This window comes from Carettochelys insculpta, chromosome 2 (assembly GCF_033958435.1).
Source record: "Carettochelys insculpta isolate YL-2023 chromosome 2, ASM3395843v1, whole genome shotgun sequence".
Taxonomy (NCBI): Eukaryota; Metazoa; Chordata; order Testudines; family Carettochelyidae; genus Carettochelys; species Carettochelys insculpta.
The window spans coordinates 129,956,471-129,976,847 of NC_134138.1; the positions used below are offsets into that span (position 1 = coordinate 129,956,471).

Consider the following 20,377-nt stretch of genomic DNA (forward strand, 5'->3'; position numbering starts at 1 on the left):
TTACTCTCTCAATATTTTAATAAGAACAGGATTCAGACTTTGAGAGCATGGTAATTCCCTGGATTTAAGGTGGCAAGAACTCAAGTATTTTACACAAATCATTGTTGGAATGAAGATACGCAAACCTGAATGACAATTATTTAGCAGAAGATTTTATACACTGTGGCCAAGACAAAGGGATAAAATCCCAATTAAATCCCAAATGCATACATAAGTTATGTTAACCTTTTAAATGGGTAGACTGTCAAATCTGAGGCCAATAATTAGACCTTTGAGCATCCTTGCTATTCCATTCTTGCATGGAGGAGAGGATAATGAAATAGCTCATCTCTTTCACTACTATGAAGAACTGAACAGAAAGATGAAAAACAAACCATGAACTCCAGACAGGATGGGCCCTTACAACAAAACTAATTTTAAACAGGCTTTGTTTCTGAAGGGTATGATATCTTACCCAGAGGAATTTTATTTCTAAGTGCTATTTTAGGGTTGATTATGTTTTGGGCTCTGGTAGTGTCCCTTTAAAGCTGCATGAGAGGGGAAAAAAAAAAAAACAAAAAAAACCACTTACTCTCCTCTCATAAATCTATTAGAGCAATTTTATCAAGTCTACAATATTTATGAACTAAAGCCAAAGGGTTTGTGGTTAGAAACCCATATTACTACTTTAATAAAAGTAAACTATCTGATGGATACCTAAAACATTTCACATTGCAATGCGAGCAAGAGAAATCTATCTAAATGTGATTAAGAGCCCCAGAGAACTCAAACACTGTCCCTGTGGCTACACGAGCCCCTTCCTTTCGAAAGGGGCATGTCAATGAGCAGGTTCGAAAGATGCTAATGAGGCACTTCCAAGAATACGCAGCACCTCATTAGCATAATGGCAGCCACACAAGACGGTGACCTTCCAAAAGGAAAAAACCTCCCAGTTTTCGAAAGCCCCTTCTTCCTAACACCAGATGTCATTGTGTTATCTATCAACACAGTGTGTTGCTATCAATAAGTCCACTGAAAAATAGGTACTGTGCTGTCAAGCTAATTGAATTTTCTTGTCCCCTAAGCTGTTAAACTTTTTGGAATTCATACAGTGATGTACGGAAAAAAACACACTAAGAAAGTGGATTAATGGCATTTGGTACTCACTTGTCTATCTCAATACCAAGCGGATTAGCTGGACGTAGAGACAAGGGGGGAATCCCTTTATTCCTGTCAGTACGCATATCATAATAGTTCATTTCATCAACCCAGACAGCAGACTGATCCAAGATACCTAGAGAAAACAAAGCACATAGCCTTAAAACAGCAAAGGCTGTCCAGCACCATCAATTTTGGCATACTGAATTAATTTGAAAAACCCTGAAAAATATAAAATGCATGCCTAGGTAATATTTTGGAAGATGCACAGCAAAACAACCTGGATACAATTATATTAAACTATTTGCTTAGAGTAGCTGGAAAGGAATCAATGGCAGTACATCACATCTTACATCTTACAGACTGCACTATTCTTTTTAAGATAAAAAGCTACAATGTGGACAAGTATACTAGAATGATAGCACTTGTCTAGCATTCATCATTTTCCAAGTCTTGTACTCACTGTCTCCACCTGTGTCATGTTCTGCTTTTAAGATAACAGCACGAAATGCGACACCCTCCCTTTGCACAGGCTTTGGAGAAGATTCCTGCAGATGCACCACTCAGCCAGAGCAAAAAGTCAACTTTGGCCACATGTCCCATGGCTATTAATGTTGGAGTCCTCAGTGCACGTAGAGTAGGGAGAAATGGCTTCTTCCCAATACCTCAAGCGCAGTAGGCTTGCCAACTTAATGGTTCAGGGACAAGAAGTCAAGGCAGGGATGCTCCAACCTGCATCTGAGGACTGGCAAAGAATCAGCTCCCTGACTGTCCCCCTCTCTACTGCACCAACCCAAAAGCTGATCACAGCAGAGAATATAGCCCTCAGCCTTTCGCTGAATGGCGAAACATGGATTTCTCCTTTCCACAGACTTCCCCCTTCTGAATTTCTAATACAGTTTCAAATATCAACATTTGGATTGTAAACATCAAAAACAGTTCTGGGCAAAAGATGTGTTATTTAACTGCCATCAGTACCACACAGGGAAAACAAAAGTCTAAACTTGCTTTTGTGTAGAACCTTACATAAACAGCAGCTGTCTTAATTTCTCAATAAACTAGATTGAATGAAAACATTTACAAGGCAAAGGACATTTTTCACAGGATTGCAAATGAAATTTTGGGCTCGACTACATGGCAATATTCTTAATGATTAAATAATACACTGGAAATACTCCAGAAATATCTTTTTTCCCTTACAGGAGGCTGAGAGTTGCACTCTTTCTGCTTAATTACAACTGAGTCCAAAATTCAACAACTTTTTGAAAAGGACAGAAGTCAGAAAGAGCTACAATGTTCACTGTTTAGGCTTGCTGTTTGTTTCTTTTACTGATTTGTTACACTTAAGAGTCCAATAAAGAACTGATTACTGGAAGTGTCATTTTTGCCAGTATTTATATCCATTTTAAAGAGAAGGAGTGCATAAAGGAAACAGTTTTCATTTTCACCAAACAGCTGCCTTCAAATGCCAAAGTATATCTTAAAGAAAGTTGTTAAAACAAACGTATATTGATAGTTCTTCCCTTATTACTCTTTTTTTAGTATTTGCAAAATACATACTATCAGTGGGTTAAAAATTTTGCAAATAAATCTTATTTACAAAACCCTAAGAATCAATAGTCAATTTTTAACTATTTAGCAAAAAATAATTACACTTCTGAATGAGGCAAAGTACCTATTTTCTCAGGTTTCAGGAGTTTGAATGAAACAGTCGAAGTTCCTCTGCCACCCGATTTTGTAGTGACAATAATGTCCCCCTTATCATTTTTAGCTTGTCCCACTCGACACACTATTTTACTGGCAGACATCCATTCAGCAGTCAGCAGACAGTTGTGTCCGCAGATTGTTAAACCTGGAAATCAAAGACTTACTGTGAATAAAATTAAAGAAATACAGACTGTCTTATAATACTTATATTTCTATTTACCTAGATAAGATATAAACAAGAAAAAAAATTCTGCCAACCTGGTATTTTGCAATTTAGATGGATAATACTGATATTTATTTTAAGCATTTTTCCTATTTTTTAAGCCATATAAACTTTCATAGTTGTGGGAAAGTATGGGTGGGGGCTGTTAGATAGCTAATGACAGAGTCAAAACTTTATAGATGATTAAAACACAAACTGTTAACATCGCAAGTCAAAATTAACAAAAGAAATACAGGTTGTACCACTCTAGTCTGGCACCCGTGGCACGTAAATGGTGCAGAAGAAGAGAATTTGCCAGACAGCAGGAGGTCGATATTGTCTAGCAAGCATTACCAATGCTTATACCGCTTAGTGAGCTCTTAGAAGACAGTTAGGGGTAAATTACAGCTAAATAACAGCACAGAACACAGAACCACGACTGGTGGTTATAAACAAACTTTATGGGACCATGGGAAACTTGGCCACACCCATGATAAGTCGTTGTCCAGCTACCTACAATCATAACAGGTTACGCATGTTGCCAGACAAGAGGGTTAGGGACTAAAGAGGTTCAACCTGTGTATTTAAAATCAACAAATCGGACCTGCTATTAGTACTTGTTCTCTAATCAATTTCTAGCAAGTCTAATTAAACAAACATTCTAAATCAGTTGATTTTGTCTCTAATACATTCTCAAACAGCATTTTTCTTACTTTGCCTATCTTTACATTGTGATTGTCATCAAGGGAAATTTTTCTGCATGTGTGTGTCTATACAGTGAAATCAATGGTTACTAACCTTTACTGATAAAAACCTAATCCTGCCAAACCTTGTCACAGATAATTGAGGTGCTGTCATCCACTAATATTTAACTCTTCTGTAGTACCTTGTGGACACAATCCAGTAAGGAAACCATGAGTACATTTTTCAAAAGCACATAGGTCACTTAATATCCTTAATCCTAAGGATTTTCAGTGGGAAGTAGAAACTTTTGAGAATATGACTTAAGCTCCTCATCATGTAGGCACTTCTGAAACTATTTCTCCTTGTGTACTAAGTACATTGCTGTTCAACCTGTATACCTTCAAAAACGCTGCACAAATGTTTTCTTAGTGTTTAGGTAAGATGAAGTTGGTAGAAAAACTGTCACAAAAAGTTGTGACATTTTTTCACCAATTTACTTCATGTGATTTTGCAAACCTGTAAAATTGCAGAATTGTGGACAGTAAATCGTGTTATTTCAAATGTATTCATTTCATGGAAGTTCTGTGGACATGCAAATAGAAAGATTTAGTGAAAAGTATTTAAATGCCAATATTTTGTCCTATTCTAGTTCTATTATAGCACAAACATATTTTGAAAGGCGTGTAAGAAGTATATTACACCATCTTAGTTTGCTCCTGAATTTAGCATTGAGATTGCATACAGGTACATACGTTCTCCCTATTATAAGAATAAAGGTACATGTAATGCCACACACTTTCTTACTCATTGGTCCAAGCAGCAAAGTAGATTCCAGGTTTAAGGATCTATTTTCAGAGAGCTAAGCACTGTGCCAGACACATGCCACCGAAAAAGAGAGTTCCAGTCAAACTTATGACTTCCATAGGAACCCCATATGAATCCACAGACAATTTCTTATAGCTCTACAGCCACTCTCATTGAGGAGACTGGAAAGAGCGGAACTGGTCACTTTAGGCAAATAAGAAGGGACATGATCAAAGTAAATAAAATAACAAACGGCTTAGAGAGCATTCAATGCAATTTAAAAAGGGAGAATTTGAAATTGATAAAAGAAAATACTTTTTAACAAAATCTGTAAGTAAGCTGTGAAACTAATTTTCACAGAAAGTCAACGGGCCAAGAATTAACAACTATTCAAAAAGACTAGATTAAGAATAGCCAGTTATCAAAATTAGTGTCAAGAGGAACAATATAATAAGGGTGTTTCTATGATGGAAGCAGATGTGTAGTAAGGGCACATACAGGCCTGAGTGACTATTGCAACATTTCCATTTCATTTTGGGAAAAAGGGAATTTTGCAATGTGGCACTTATTTCAAATCGCCTGCATCTATACATCCAGTCAACGTTACAAAAGCAGCACATTTGAAGCACAACTGGCCGCCATTGTGCTAAAGAGGCACTGAATATGCATGTCAGTGCATCATTAACCTGTTCCGAAGCGCCTCGTTAACATGCCCCTTCTGAAAGGGAGTGGCATGTGTAGACACAGCTTAAGTATGATGTGGAGCAGAATGATTCCCATTACACTGCATGTAGAACTTACTTAAAATATATTACTACTCACTAAACATGATACTTATGAAGTCTACTAAATTAAAAATTAGCAATGATGGGCTTGACTTCACAGAATAATAAATGACATGGCATTGTAATATGCATTCTTCCCTATTTATTGCAGTATGAAAAAACATTATAGTAATAGCATAGAGCTAAAACTTTAAAAGGTGAACAAGAATCTCCCCAACACATATTTAAATTCAGAAACAAACTTCATTCCCAAATGACAGAACCTTCCTATAAATGAAAAGTATTAATTTTTCTGCAAGAGTCTTTAAAGGCTTAGGGTCACCAGTGACTTTCAGCTGAATTGTTTTTAACAGTATGAAGTAAAAAGGGTATTTCTTCCTTGTACATGTGGTATTCAGTTTACATCCCCAAACATACATTATTTTCTGCTTCTAATGATCTGTAATGCTTTTTGGCAGCAGGGGGTAAGAAGAGTTTAAAGGAAGTTGATAAAAATTCGAGGCCTGAATCCAAAGACTTACATGAGGGAGTATTCCCATCATACATAACTCTTTGAACGATTGGGATCTTGGGAGTATATATCTATGCTGTGGTAAAAAACCCATGGCACTGAAACTCAGAGCTCAGTTCAGCAAACATGCAGTCACAGGACTTTGGCTGTGGGGCTAAACATAGTGTGGACATTTGGGCTCAGGATGAAGCTCAGGTTCTGAGACAATCCCCACTCACAGGATCTCAGCACCTGAGCTGCAGGTCAAGCCTGAACTTCAACACCGCAATTTTAGAGCCCTGGAGTCTGAGTCCAGCAAGCCCAAATCAGCTGACCCAGCTCAGCCAGAGTCATGTAAACAGAACGTTAGACAATAACCAGAATAAGATGAGTGTTAAATGAGAAAATAAAAATTACAGCATAAAATTACAAATTAAGCTAAGTTGTAATTATTAGAAAAGACTTGAAAGATGATTTTGTTACACTGTAAAGAAATGTACAATTAACCAGATTTATTATTAGAGCATTTGTGGAGTGGTATAGGGTGACTTCAGGTGGCAACAGTGATAACAAGTAAAACAAAAAATGTGTATGTCTATGTAGTACCTTTTACCTAGATATCACAAAGGCTTTTTCTTTTGTTCTGTTTTTAAACAAATATTCACTAATTTCAACACCCTGATCAGAACAAGAAAATATTATACTCTTTTCTTCTGAAAGTAAACTGAAACATAGCAAAGTTAAACAGTTGAACACTGCCACACAAGTCACTGGCAGAGTTAGAAAAAGAACTCAGGCATTCCATTTTACAATCATGGGGATAAAATCTTGGTTCCATTGAAAACAAAATCAAAACTCTTGGGACTTGCTTACATTTGCGGATTTTTCAAGAAAAACAAAAAAACATGAAGCTTTCTTCCTGCCATGCACAAAAAGTCGAGATAAGAGGGCTTTTTTCTAGCAATAACTCCAGCTCTGCAAACAACTTTCACTGACACATTCCCCCTCCCCATTTAAGGTTGAAAATGAACACGTGAATAAAGCATACCTACTATCAGCTTATGTGAACACTCCTTTTGCAATCCTGTGGCTGTAAATGGAAACGCTTCACTGTGTAATGCTGTGGTTGTGTGAAAGCAATGTTTTGACTTTACTTATTTCAATGTTGGAGCATAGGAAAAAGTATCAGTGAAAAATATGCAATGTAGACACAGCCTCACTGACTTTACTACAGCCAGGATTTCACCTACATATTCTAACAAGACAAACCACTTGCACCATAAACAATAAGGTACACATGTATTTAATGTATACTTTACACATTCAACACCATCCTTTTAAATGCATGAGGATAATGATACACTATCATGCTACCTATTGGGTATTCCCTCTATCACCAACAAGTTTCTTATAATCTAAAAATGGGGAATTCATCAAACCATTTCTGCGAATTTACCTATGAGGTCTGTTGGCCCAGTACCCAAGTTTTCTCCTCTAATTGTGACTTTTGTCCATGAGATGCCTTCATTGGGAGAGATGCCAGTTACAAGAGGAGGCTGACGCGAGCGAGACATATTTTCTTCGTTAGACTGGAAATCCAGTTACTCAGCAATCTGTGCAATAAGGGGGAAAATGAAATAAGTAGAATAAGTATTTACAAAATAACTATACCAAAAAATCAAAAATATTAAAATTCTAAAGCTAACATATTTTTAAAGTGATTTTACTAAAAGGAGAGATCATTTTATCAAATATTTTAAATTACTCTATGTCCTTTCACTTTCACATATGTGCAGTACATAACTCCAGTTCCAAATTGTGAGAAAAGTAACAGAAGGAAAAACAGAAACAAGCCTATTAACATGAATAAATCGAAGCACACATGTACAGGATCATGGCAGTCAGAATTAGGAAGAATCTACTCAGTCAAGTCTAGCCTTGGGTTACATCCGATGTGCAATAATATGTACTTACAGAACCATAACTCTCTCCTTTGTGCAGAAAGAAAAGATTCCGAAGGAGTAGTTTAACGAGTTTTACTGAGTGAATGTTTACAACTAATTAATAGCCAAACTGCATAGGGTAAGAAATAAAAACGTAAGTTATTCACAGAACAGAGGTGAGTTACAGCACTTACAAGCACTGAACTTGGTTAACAAATGTACATCATAACCCGCCCTGCCCCGGATACATGTGGTGGGAAGATTATATTTAAGCCAGTAAATAACCCCTTGGTAAACATCCATGACACATAGGAGATTTTTGATCTGTCCAAGATAAGTAAATATATTAATTGCAGGAATTTGCCCCTCTTGGCAACAAATCAAAATTCAAAAAAATAAAAATTAGCTCAGTCCATCAGGCCATGGAAGCCAATGCTTCCCCTGACAAGGTCCCTCAGTGTCTCCCAACATGTCCCTCAGCAGGTGTGTCTCGTTGATTAGAGCTTATCCAAAATGGAAACCATTCTTACTCTAAAAATGTGAGACAACTCCCGATACCAACACAAATGAGAAAACAGTCTTATTGACAAAAATAGAGCAAAAATCCTACCTGGACCTGGACAATACAACCTTTCAATATGTGATGTTATTTGAGAATGATTTTCAGAACAGTACTATTTTGCATTTCAAATCAGGAGCCTGTCTGAATCATTTCATTTACTTCAGCAGTCATAAACACTATTAAAGCTCCCCTGTCATGCAGCTCATATTTTGGTAGATTTCAGAAACTAGCACTTCATCTCTTTCCATGATGAGCTGAATACATGTAATAAAAACATTGAGCCTCCTGAAATCTATTTTTTTCCCTAAAACACTTTTCCATATTTATTACAGAACTGCTTTAAAAATATTTCACTGAACAGGGAGCCTGAAGTAAACCTCAAAGTGTTACAGCTGGACTATAGCATTCAGACTGTCTAAATAAGATAAGTTCTTATTTATAAGAACTGGGTTCATTACTTCACAGAATAGATTAAGAAATTTTATATAACCCTATACCTATCCTCCTCGCTAAGAAGATTGCGGAAGTGTTTAGGACTATACTAAAGTAGTTTTGTTCTGTATTTAGATTCATAACATTGAAGAGCACAAGACAGCAAGCACACAGGAGAGGAAATATGTACCTAAAGCTTAGAGCACTAAAATAAAAAATGCAAAATTGTATTGTTTTATTAACATTGGTGCAGAACAACAATATCAAACAAAGTGTTAAACAGCATTCTTCTGCACAGACAGCTGGTATAAATATCACACCACATAATACATTTGCCAAATCTCTACAAATAATAGTTATGATTGCAGCTAACTCTCCAGTAAACCTGACTTGTGAAAAATAGAAATTATTCTCATCATTCTGCTAGCATGGGCTTACACCAATGCATTTCTAATTATAGTTCTATTAGAAAGTAGAAATCTTATTTTTCTTCCCATCACCTCTCTTTCAGTGACTATTTGCCAAAAATCCTGATATCAACATATTTATCATCTGCTTTGACACAAGGACTTTTATATTCTAATTAATTCCTTCTGCAAATGAAGACGTCATATGTCTAAAGATGGATAACCAATAGTCATATAGGGAAAGGTAAGACTGGCACTTTTTAAAAAGGGGACTCCACGTGAAAGATTGTCAGAAATCAACAAAGAATAAAATATTTGAATTAATTAAAACAAAAAACAAAAAACCAAAAACAAAACCATCTTTTCAGGCTAACATTTAAAGACCTTCATGGATTAGATTTTATAACATTGACCACTAACAATGCACATGTAGAGGAAGGTATTTTTTGTGAGCAACTCCTCACAGGAAGATCCTTGATCCATGCACAGCCCAGCTGACTAAAGCAGTACAGCTAAGTGTTGCAAAGGTCATCAATGCATAGATCCAACTTCAGGGTCAAGTCCTAATGTAGTTAAATAAGCACTAACATATCACTAATAAAAACCCCAGCTCAATATCCACTGTATCATATATTAAACTTCAGTGTCAAAAATTTCTCATCCAAATTCACTACACAACAAAGCTCTCACAAAGATATATTTGACATTCTAAATTATTTGGTGTATAACAAAAACTTTCCAGAAGGTCCTGATCAGAAACCACTGATGAATCCTGCTTATCTATAAACCATTATAACATATTGAGAGCAATGCAAATTTCCCCAATATAGTTCTGATAAAGTGTCTTGATTGTTTCATATTGGGACCATTTCTCCTGGCTAAAAGAAGAAAGAAGATACAATAGTTCAGTCCATTTGGTCTCTGGCATTCTAAGACTCTCAATGGTGGTTTGTATGTCTGATGTGAACATCTGTCCAGCGGGAAATATACTGAGACCACCCATTCATGTCAGACAGATCAAAAATGCCAGATGCTGAAAATTATTTGAACTTAGCATTCATCTGAATTTTAAATAGTAACCTATAGATAAAAGACCCAAAAGATGACTGGTGTTCACCAAATGCTACTTTCTGATTTTTGACTTCCCTAAAATTATTTTTAAAGATGTGTAAACTGCAAATTACACATGACTTTTATAATTCTAGGAAGAAGCACATTAAGAAAACACTACATCATAGCCAAGTTCCATACCTAGAGTTATAATTATATATTATATAGATGTGGCTCCAAATAGAAAAACCCAGCACAAGAATTCACTGATTTACCAGGTTATGAATGCTGGCTGAAATGATACAATTTTCTCCCTCTTTTTACTACATATGCCAAAAACTGTACTGCCAGCATGTAGAAAAAAGACATTTCCTACACTGTTGATATCTTGTGAGCTTTTGCGCGTTTGGAATCTCAGTAATAAATGTGAAGCCATTAAAGATCATTGTTCATTCCTATGAGCAACCAAAGCGAAGTCTGAAAATTATACTGTCACTACAAAACACCTATTTGACTTAAAGAGTCTTCAGATACGTTTGTTCCAGCAATATTTACTACTGTGAAGTTTATTTTTTAATTTTCCGTTGTCTCTTATTTAGAAGAATGATTTACAAACAGCTCTCCTATGTCTGTGAGGAGTGTTATTCATTGACAGATAATCTGTCTTTCTGTATTCTCCTCTGCAATATTTTTGCTGAGGAATTAGTCTTACTGAAGAAATTTCCTTAAGACCCTTTTTCTTTGCTTGATTTGGAGGCTATACATTTATTATAATAGTGTCTCTTTTTGGGTCTCTCTTCTCAAGTTTTCTCAAGGTATCTTGAGAAAACAAGGTCAGAAAGGAAAAAAAAAGTTTTAGTCTAACATTCACCTGAGTTGCGTGACTGGTTTCTATGACTGTTTCCAGATAAGTTGTTCTGACATCACATTGGCCACCATAATTCTTGTTGGGATGTGCAGGCTGAAAAGCATCTACTTCAGACAACACTATTACAGACCTCTTGCAAGATGAGCACAAGCTTTTTCTCTTCAAATGGGCTTCTCAAGTAAGTTTTCTGGCCATACAAATATGGTTCTGGCAAACCCCAATTACGAGGCTATTTAACTTTTGGGTCTAATCTGGGAAATCTGGATCACTTTCTACTGCATTCACTTGTGGACAAGGCCATCACAAGAATGACTAGAGCACTGGATAAGGATTAAGAGCGAGAGGATTTTTTTTTGGAAGAAGTTTTGTCAGAGAAATCGCCAAGTAAAATGTCAAAGATAGAGTTCCAGGCCTCTGAAGTCAATTGGTTCCAATTACTGAAAACCCAGTTAAATTAAAATCCCCAGCACATAGCAAGATAAAGTTTCTCACACACGGCCAGGCTGAAAATCTCAGACAGAAGAATACTGAGGTCCCACTGCATTACTTCAGTTATCCAGCAGAGGGAATCTGAATTCACAAGAGGAAACTTCTGCCCTCATTGTGGTGGAACAAGCACATCTGCCGCTTGAGCTAAGTCAAGACTAATACATGTTCATGAATGTGTTTGATTCACAAAACACCTAATGAAAAAATTCCAACATTCATAAAAATATTATTGTTCAAGCAAATCTGGTGCAAGACACAGCAGGAACGCCCAGCACAGCATGCTTCCTTTTCCAGAGTATTTGTTAAAGAATGTGTTCCATTAGTGCCTTTTAATACACAAGAAACTGCAAAATTGGAAGTGATGCATTAGGGACCCCTACCCACTGATAGCAATTAGCAGTTACATTCTCTTAAGAGAATGGCTGACTTGGATCAACTATTCCTCAGTTCTCGCCCCCTATTATGCCTCCTTTACTTACGATACATCAATGACATCTTTATCATTTGGACCCTTGGTAAAGAGACTATAGAAGAATTCTAAAGAGACTTTAACAATCTGCACGCCACCATCAACTTATGCCTTGAACACTCCATACAAGAGGTACATTTCCTAGACACTCCAGTACAAATCATTGAGGGCCTGATCAATACAACTCTCTACCAGAAACCCACTGACCACTACACTTACCTACATGCTTCTAGCTTACATTTTGCTCGCTCAACACAATCCATCATGTACAGTCAAGATGTGACATACAATCACATCTGCTCTGATCCTACTGACAGAGACCAAAAACTACAAGATCTCTACCAAACCCACCAGGAGGAAAAGGAAAAAAAAAAAAAAAAGCCACGACAGAGCCAGACGAATACCCACAAACCAACTACTTCAAGGCTGCATCTACACTTGCATTTCTCTTTTGAAAGAGGCATGCAGATGAAGGAAATCAAAAATGCAAAGGATGTGCATATTTACATTTACCCTTTCTTATGAGATCTTTTGAAGATGGGGTTTATTTTCGAAAGGTCCACATTTACACTGCTTTTCTTCTTTCGAAAGAATATGCAACTGAGGCATCAGGTACTTAAATCTGTACCTCATCTGCATTTTCGATTTCCCTCATTTGCATGCCTCTTTCAAAAGAGGAATGCAAGTGTGGACGCAGCCCAAGATAGGCCCAAAAAAGCCAACAGAACCCCACTTGTCATTACCTATAGCCTCCCAACCCAAACCAATGCAATGCATCATTAAAGACATACAACCTATCCTAAATCATGATGCCACACTCCAGAAGGCCCTAGGTGACAGGACTGTTCTTTCCTATAGACAACCTCCCAACCTTAGGAGGATTCTCACTAACCACCACAGGCTATACCACAATAATACTAATACTGGAATTTTTCCTTGAAACAAACCCTGTTACCCACTTTGTCCACATTTCTGTTCTGGAGATCCCACCACTGGACCTAATCACATTAATTACAGAATCACAGGCACACTCTTCTGCTCGTCAACTAACATCATATATGCCATCATGCACCAAAGCAGCCCTCACACCATGTTTCAAGGACAGACTGCAAACACTCTTCAACAAAGAATCAGTGGACATAGAACAGACATCAAAAAACTCCAAATACATAAACCTGTTAGCCAGCACTTCAATGGAGCAGGCTATTCTATTCAAGATCTGAAAAATGTATGTTCTACTGAAGAGGAACTTTAACAAACAGTCTAAAGAGGAAATGCTTAGAACTAACATTCATATTCAAATTCGACACATTAACCACGTGGTTTGAACAGGGACAATAACTACCTGACCTATTATAAGGACCCCTTTACATACTTTAATGTTTCATCAAAAAAAAAAAGCAGTCATGTAGCACTTTAAAGACTAACAGCTACATGATTGCTTTTTTGTTTTGCTAGAACACAGACTAACACAGCTATCTCTCTGTCAGATCTCTCAAGAGAGGCAGACTTTTGAACTACAGTTTAAAAAAATATAGCCAAAAATCTCAACAGATTCCATATAATTGAAGAGTCTACCATCGTGGTTAACTACGAAACATCTGACGAAGTGACTCTGTGCTCATGAAAGCTCATGCTCAAAACTTTTCTGTTAGTCTATAAGGTGCCACAGGACCCTTTGTTGCTGTTATTAAACATACATTAGATTCTTTTCATCGGAAAATACTTATTTAATACAGAAAATTCCAAGAATTTCTCAGGTACATTGCAACACAATAGAGTCAATGAAGAAGCATGGCAAATCACCCTGCAGAAGACAATGAGATGATTTCCTAATAAGTTCTTATATTTTTAATTCAAAGCCACTGCAAACCAATGAAAGCCACTAAAGCACTCCTCTCTGTTACTTTATCTTCCCCCACAATGTAAATTTAGACAGACAACCTACACAAACCAAGATTTAAAAGTGGCCAAAAAGCAACACAATGAAAACCTGACATTTATTAACCCCTCTGGAGATCTTCAATGCACTAGAATTTCCACAACCTTCAACACTGCATCAATAATACAAAGTCTAATCCTGCAAGCCTGCCAGAAAAGACTGGGAAGTGAATAAGCTAAACAATGCTGAAATTCCAAGTGATATTAAGAGTCCATGCATGTTTGTTTATATAATAAAAGATGACTTGTCAATTTAATCAAGAAATATTCATGAATGTTATATTCTGTGAAAAAAGTCTTCAAAACATCAGTAAGCTACTTCTATAACGAAAAAAATGAATATAAAATAAAGGGTTATATCACCATTACATGGGAATAGTAAAGCCTCATTTGTTGGCATGCCGAGTCAAGCGATTATTAACACTGACAAACATGTTAACTGACAGGACAATGTCACATGCCAAAAATCCATTTAGAATTTAAAAGTATAAATTGGTGGGAGATGGGGGACAAATTAAGAAAAATGAAACTATGATTTTATATTAAGTTACTTGATATGAGTTTTTCTGGTTAAAGGAATATGTTTTCATCACATGACCTAATAAGCCATCTGATTTATGTCACTTATCTTTTAGGATAGCCAAGTAATGCCCATATAATAGCTTTGTTTTCATAGTGACTACACTTGTATATCTTAAAATTCTTGCTTTACTTAACCCAAAAAAGGTATATCTTCACATAGTGAAAACAAAATAATCATAGCATTCAGCAGTGCCATTAAGATTTCAGAGTCACAAGGGATTAGAAGTCTGGACCTGAAGCAGATGCTCTGAAAGCACTTGGTAGGGGAGTTCAGTACGTATTTCAAACTGCCTTGCAGCTGCAAAGGATTGACGCCACTAACTGTGGAATCAAACTCAGGAGAAACTCTGGGCATAGTTCCGGCATCCGACATAAATTAAAGTAAACAGTGTTGCTCTCTCTCATCTACCCTGTTAGCAGCCTCTCCGCGGAGACAGAGACCACACACCCAGACCACACAGCACCAGCTGAACTCACTCGCACGCAACATCTAGGAGCTGTCACTCTGTTGAGGTATGAAGAGGAAAAGGGGCGGGGGAGGCAGGACTGTGTGTGTTTAAGAAAGCTGCTTGCCTTCTCCTCCTACCCTCACAGCTGGTTTGTGTGTTGTGAGGTTTGGGGAGAAAGAAGAAATCCATAAACCTTCCTGAGAAAACATACTGGTCATGGCCTTTTGTAGTAATGACTTGCACTCGTCTTGTAGCAGTTTAGTAGCTGATGAAGGGCTAACATCAATTAACATCAATTAACCTTCTATCTATCACATGTCAAAAAATCTTAGGCTAGTATCAAACACTAAATTGTAAATACTTAAGGACTGCATTATGCACAACAGATCTACCTGGAGAACATCTCAAATATTCAAATAAACTTGACATGTTAATTGTTTGAAAAAGATCATCAAAAACAAACAAACCCCATTAACTAAGGGCCAAATTACGTTATCCTTACTTAGAGCTTGTCCACAGATTGAAGAGATGCATAAGTTTAAATTAAATTAGTTTTTAATGCCATTTTAGTCAAATCGGTCCAATTCTGTTCTTATACCAAATATTCACTTTGAATAGTACCTTATACCACAAGGAGTCTCACTGAAGTCAGTGGGTCTATTTATAACACAAGGTACATCTCAGGGTAAGAGTATCACAAAGTGACCCTATGAGTTAAGGCTGTACAAAAGCCTAGCCCAGATACACAAACAACTAAAACCAAGAAAGTTACCCTTGCAGTGATTTTAAGGGGTGTCTTTCATTGTGGCAGACAAACACTTTAGGAGAAATCATCTATTATTTTTAAGATATGAGGGATACCACAAAACCAACTATCTGTCAAAACAGAAGAAACTGAACTGAAACCATTTAAAAACCTTCAGTGCCTTTCTACCTTGGGCATGCTTCCCACTATTCAACCCACTTTACCCCTCACACTGCCTCCAATCCACCATCCACATCACATATTTCTTACCCCTCAAATTCACTAGCAAAATCCAGCCTTAATTGTGCCCATACACACAGTCCAACTTCCCACATCCATTCCATCACACTTCAGTCATTGAGACAGGGTCAGTCTGTCTAAATGACAACTACATATTTCACACATACACATTCAGTAAAATCACCACAAAAACTAAAGTTCAAACTCTCTTACTCTTTCCACATGCTACAATAATTCATATATGACTAAACAAACTTAGTTTTATAAACCCGGGTTGTTATGGTTTGCCTCAGCTTAAAAAAAATAACCAGAACCACACACTGAACAATTTACTACATAAGCATGCTTAATTCCTTCAATTCATATTGTCCAAAAATAAAAGCTTTCAATTCTACAATTATAAATAAAACACAATACATGAATCCCAATCTCACGAGCTGAGACTTTCATTGATTTGTATCTGCTCATAGATAAACTCTCTCACCACTCCTAACCTATATTTCAGCCAAATTCCTTAAAACATGTTGATGCTGAGCTGTCTTAAGAGGAGTGAAAGTAGTTCAAAACTTGTCAACTGCTCAACTCAAATTATCCCATAATCTACTATTTCACTTCCACAAATTTCTACCATGTTGATGCTACAAAGGGTGAAAATCTCTTTCACAGTAAAGATTACCACCTCAAATCAGACTCTCATGCTATTCCCAACAGTATTTATGCTTTACTTTACAACAGTTTGTTTCCTTCTCTTTTCTTCGATTTGCCTGATTCAACATGTTAAAATTCATGTACTGATATTTGATAATCCCTAAAAATACAAATTACCCAAATTAAGTATTAATCAACAGTATTGGCATTGACTCGTTAGTACAGTCAATAACATGAAGATAAAAAGGGACCTAGGCATCCATACTTTCAGACAGCTCACAAACTTTCTATAAATTTGACCGTAATCACTCAAACCTTCTCTTTAATTAAGACTCCCCGCATTTCTCTCTCCGACATCCATTTCTACAGTTGTGTAATTTCTTACTGCTTCCTAATAAATCTAACAGTCTATACAAGAATGTTAATATACTCAATAATCTCCTTTCAAGTTCTTAAATTAGTTAAAAGCTTTTATTCACAGACTGAAATTAGAGCCTGATGTTTTGAGTATCAAACCTGTTTATGTAAATATGTTGAAAATGACATAGACACTCAAAAAACTTAACTAAATAAATACCACCAGGAGGGGGATTTGTTTGTTTTATTAGAAAAAAAAAGAACACCAGACTTTTTCATAACTCCTGTATCTATACAAACTATTCTTCAGCCAAACATTATTAGTCCTAAAATAACAATTAACACCACCAGAGCTAAAACCTGTGCTGTTGGTAAGGATGTAAGTGCCAGGGAAGCTGATAAAGAAATGTTTGCTATGTGGCATCCCTGGTGACTCCCTTGGTTTTTACAGTTTGCATTGGTGAGAAATACCCTTGTGCCACTTAACTTAAAGCATTTTGCTCCACCACCATTGCCCACACTGTCTACATGGTCCTGGTTCATGGTGTTGTCAGGGATTTTTATCCCTTGGGCATTATCATCCCCGTGGGCTGGGGAAAACAAGCCTTTGGCCATTAAACATCAATGCAGGTACAGGTAGAATCTAAAGTTACATAGGCTGCCATTTAGCAGCCCCCTGCAAGGGTCACTCTGTGTCAGTTGGTTTCCCCGGTAACCTGAACTCATGAATTATTCATAGTAGCAGGTTCAAAATAGAGCCCTCCGATTGGCCCCAGGTGCAGACTTTTAGCACCTTCGGCCAAGAGGAGGACCTATTTGAAAACCACCTGCACAGAACTCACATATGATAATCATGTCATAAATATTCATAAGACTGCTCTATAAATTCAGGTGCCACCCACCATACTGTGGCCCTGGGAGCTAGCTGTCATAACAGCTGCTACCGCAGAGAGGAACGTGGCTAGCAATAGTGTCCACTGAACTCTCAAGTCAGCTCAATAGAGCGAAGCCTTTGCGAAGAGCTCCTGAGGGAACGCCGGCGGTGCCCACCAGCCACCGCAGTGCCATCACTGCCCGCAGCCTCATTGACAGCGCAGCATCTACGTTGAAGGAGCAGCAAGTGGACCCTGTGGTGGAGCAGCCAAGTGGCGAACTGGCCCCGCCCTAGTGGCGGGCTACTGCGTACCTGGCTGCAAAGCCCAGGGTCCGTAGCCAAGCGGCACCAGCACTCTCACCGCCTCTGCTATCTTGCGGCTTCAACACCTTTGCTGCCGTCGTGACCACCTACCTAACTGGACACCACAACCGATTGTGACTCACTTACCTGGACTGGATCTCCGTCTTCAGACACGTAACTTACTTATAGGCCTGTGGCACAGCCCGGGACCTTTCTGACATTCCATTTTAAACATTTCACATTACCACAGACACTTTGGGTACTGGGTCCCCTACCGGGGGGTTCAGGGTCGCACCCCGGCCGTGCCCTTTCCAGGGCCAGGGAAGGGTTGCACCCAGGGGCTCGACCCTGGGGCCGGGCTTGACTGCCCAAGATTAAGCAATAACCAAAAGGCAATAGAAACAGCTGTACACTTGTATTAATAGTTCGTAAATTACAGTTCAGATTAGTTATAGTTTAAATTAGTTATTGTTACAGTCAACCATTAGTACTCACTTAATAGTTATATTTGTTATTTGTTGTGCAGGTGGGTTGAAACGGTGGAGGCCCAGCCTCCCGGTTCCCCGACTCTGCGCTGCACCTATCCTATTTCCTTTTCCCGTCCTAATTCTCCAAGCTCCAGCTGGGGAGGCCAAACGCACTCACCCAGCTGGAAGGGGGCCTCAGAGGCACAGCCCTAGGACCCCCAATAGGCTGGAGTAGCGACCCGGCTGGAGCATATTGGGGGAGGTGTAGCGCCCTCCCCCCGCTCGGAGCTAAACGATCAAGGCTCCTTATACCTCTTACCTTTAGCTTTTCCTTTAACTACCTTTCATCTTGCCTTCCGGTTCAATAAATGACAAGTTACAGGTTGACTTCATGGATCCTTTAATAATTATAATTGTAAGTGACTAGATAGAATATTGTTGTTATAAATCGCTTTGAGTACTGTTGCTTGTCAGCTCGTTGCTGGCCCTTTTAATAAATAGTTTATTGAGTTTACACCTAAAGCCTTCCTTCTTGCCTCGACTTTGCCCTAGTAGCCAGCCACTGCCTGCCAGGGGAAAGTTCCATCTCACAGCGGTAAGGGTACATGCACAGCCCCGGGTCCTCCTGCCGAAGGTGGGTGGGGCGGTCTGCAGAGGGGCGGGGCGGCCAGATGTCGCCGGGTCTCCGCCGTCCCTCCTTACCATCTCAGGCCCTTGAGGATCCGAACGGTTGGAGTGGGAGCCTCGCCTCCAGTATCGCTAGCTGGAGCTGCCCAGAGCGGGTAGAGAGGTTAACAATTCCCCTTTATCTCCGACCGGCATGTGCCTGATTTGAGGCACAGGAGTAGTCCACATGCAACATGTGCTTAAATGCCAATATTGCTGAATGTGGACCTGTATGCACAGACATGCTCACAATATGTTGCCCTGAGTTTAACACAGGCAGTATGCCTCTCTTGATATTGGAGGTGGCCTGTGTGCTCCCAAGTTGTATCCTGAAACTTCATCTAAAAATCTGTCTCTCCTATAGATTAGTTGACAGTTATGGAAAACTGAAGCTGTCTGTGAAGAATAAATATCTGATGCCTTCTGGGACCATAAGAAGGAATTATGTCATGATAACAAAAGCATACCACATTTTGTTATTTTTGTCAAAAACATAACGTTCATTTTTTCAGACTCAGGCAATGTACAAATGTTGAGAACTGTTTAAGTCACTCATGCACACACCCCTCACCAGACATTTGAAAATTATCAGCAATGACAATTTTGAAGCGGTTAGATTTTTAAAGAGATTTTGGACTGAATTTTTTCTTGAAAATCCAACGTCTGTATTCACCAGTAAGAACCTACCAACGGGACGTCTGTTTCATTTAAACGATTTAGCCTTTAAGTGGAAATTCTAACCAAAACTTTGGATTGCTATAAGCCTCTTTAGAATATACCATTGCAGACACAGAGTCAATACAGCTCATCCAAAAAGGGTTAAACCACACCTGAACACACTTCTAGAGGCCTATATATTTATTTAGGTCTCAATACTGCAGTCAGATACAGATCTCCAGTACAATGCAGTCTGATTCTTGAATATAGCATAGAGCCCAACTGACTCTGAAGTTCTGCACACATGCCCAAGGTCTGACTACATGAATTATATTGGGAAGTCAAGAGCCTATTTTGTCATCAGCTTCTTTGGCTGCTGATAGAACAGACTGCATTAGCACTTTACTTCACAAAAAAGC

The 20,377-nt window shown here is 38.2% G+C and overlaps 1 protein-coding gene across 4 annotated transcripts in view; it reads right to left on the minus strand.

Annotated features, from left to right (window-relative positions):
* The window catches only part of EXOC2 (exocyst complex component 2), a 193,232-nt gene that overhangs the window by 168,378 nt on the left and 4,477 nt on the right, over positions 1-20,377 (minus strand). For all 4 annotated transcript variants that reach the window (XM_074985929.1, XM_074985926.1, XM_074985927.1 and 1 more), the window contains exons 2-4: positions 7,266-7,422; positions 2,813-2,989; positions 1,147-1,273 (exon numbers count right to left, since the gene is read on the minus strand). In XM_074985929.1, the coding sequence (XP_074842030.1) occupies positions 1,147-1,273; positions 2,813-2,989; positions 7,266-7,383 (422 nt within the window). In that variant the 5' untranslated portion in view covers positions 7,384-7,422. The remainder of the gene's footprint in view (positions 1-1,146; positions 1,274-2,812; positions 2,990-7,265; positions 7,423-20,377) is intronic.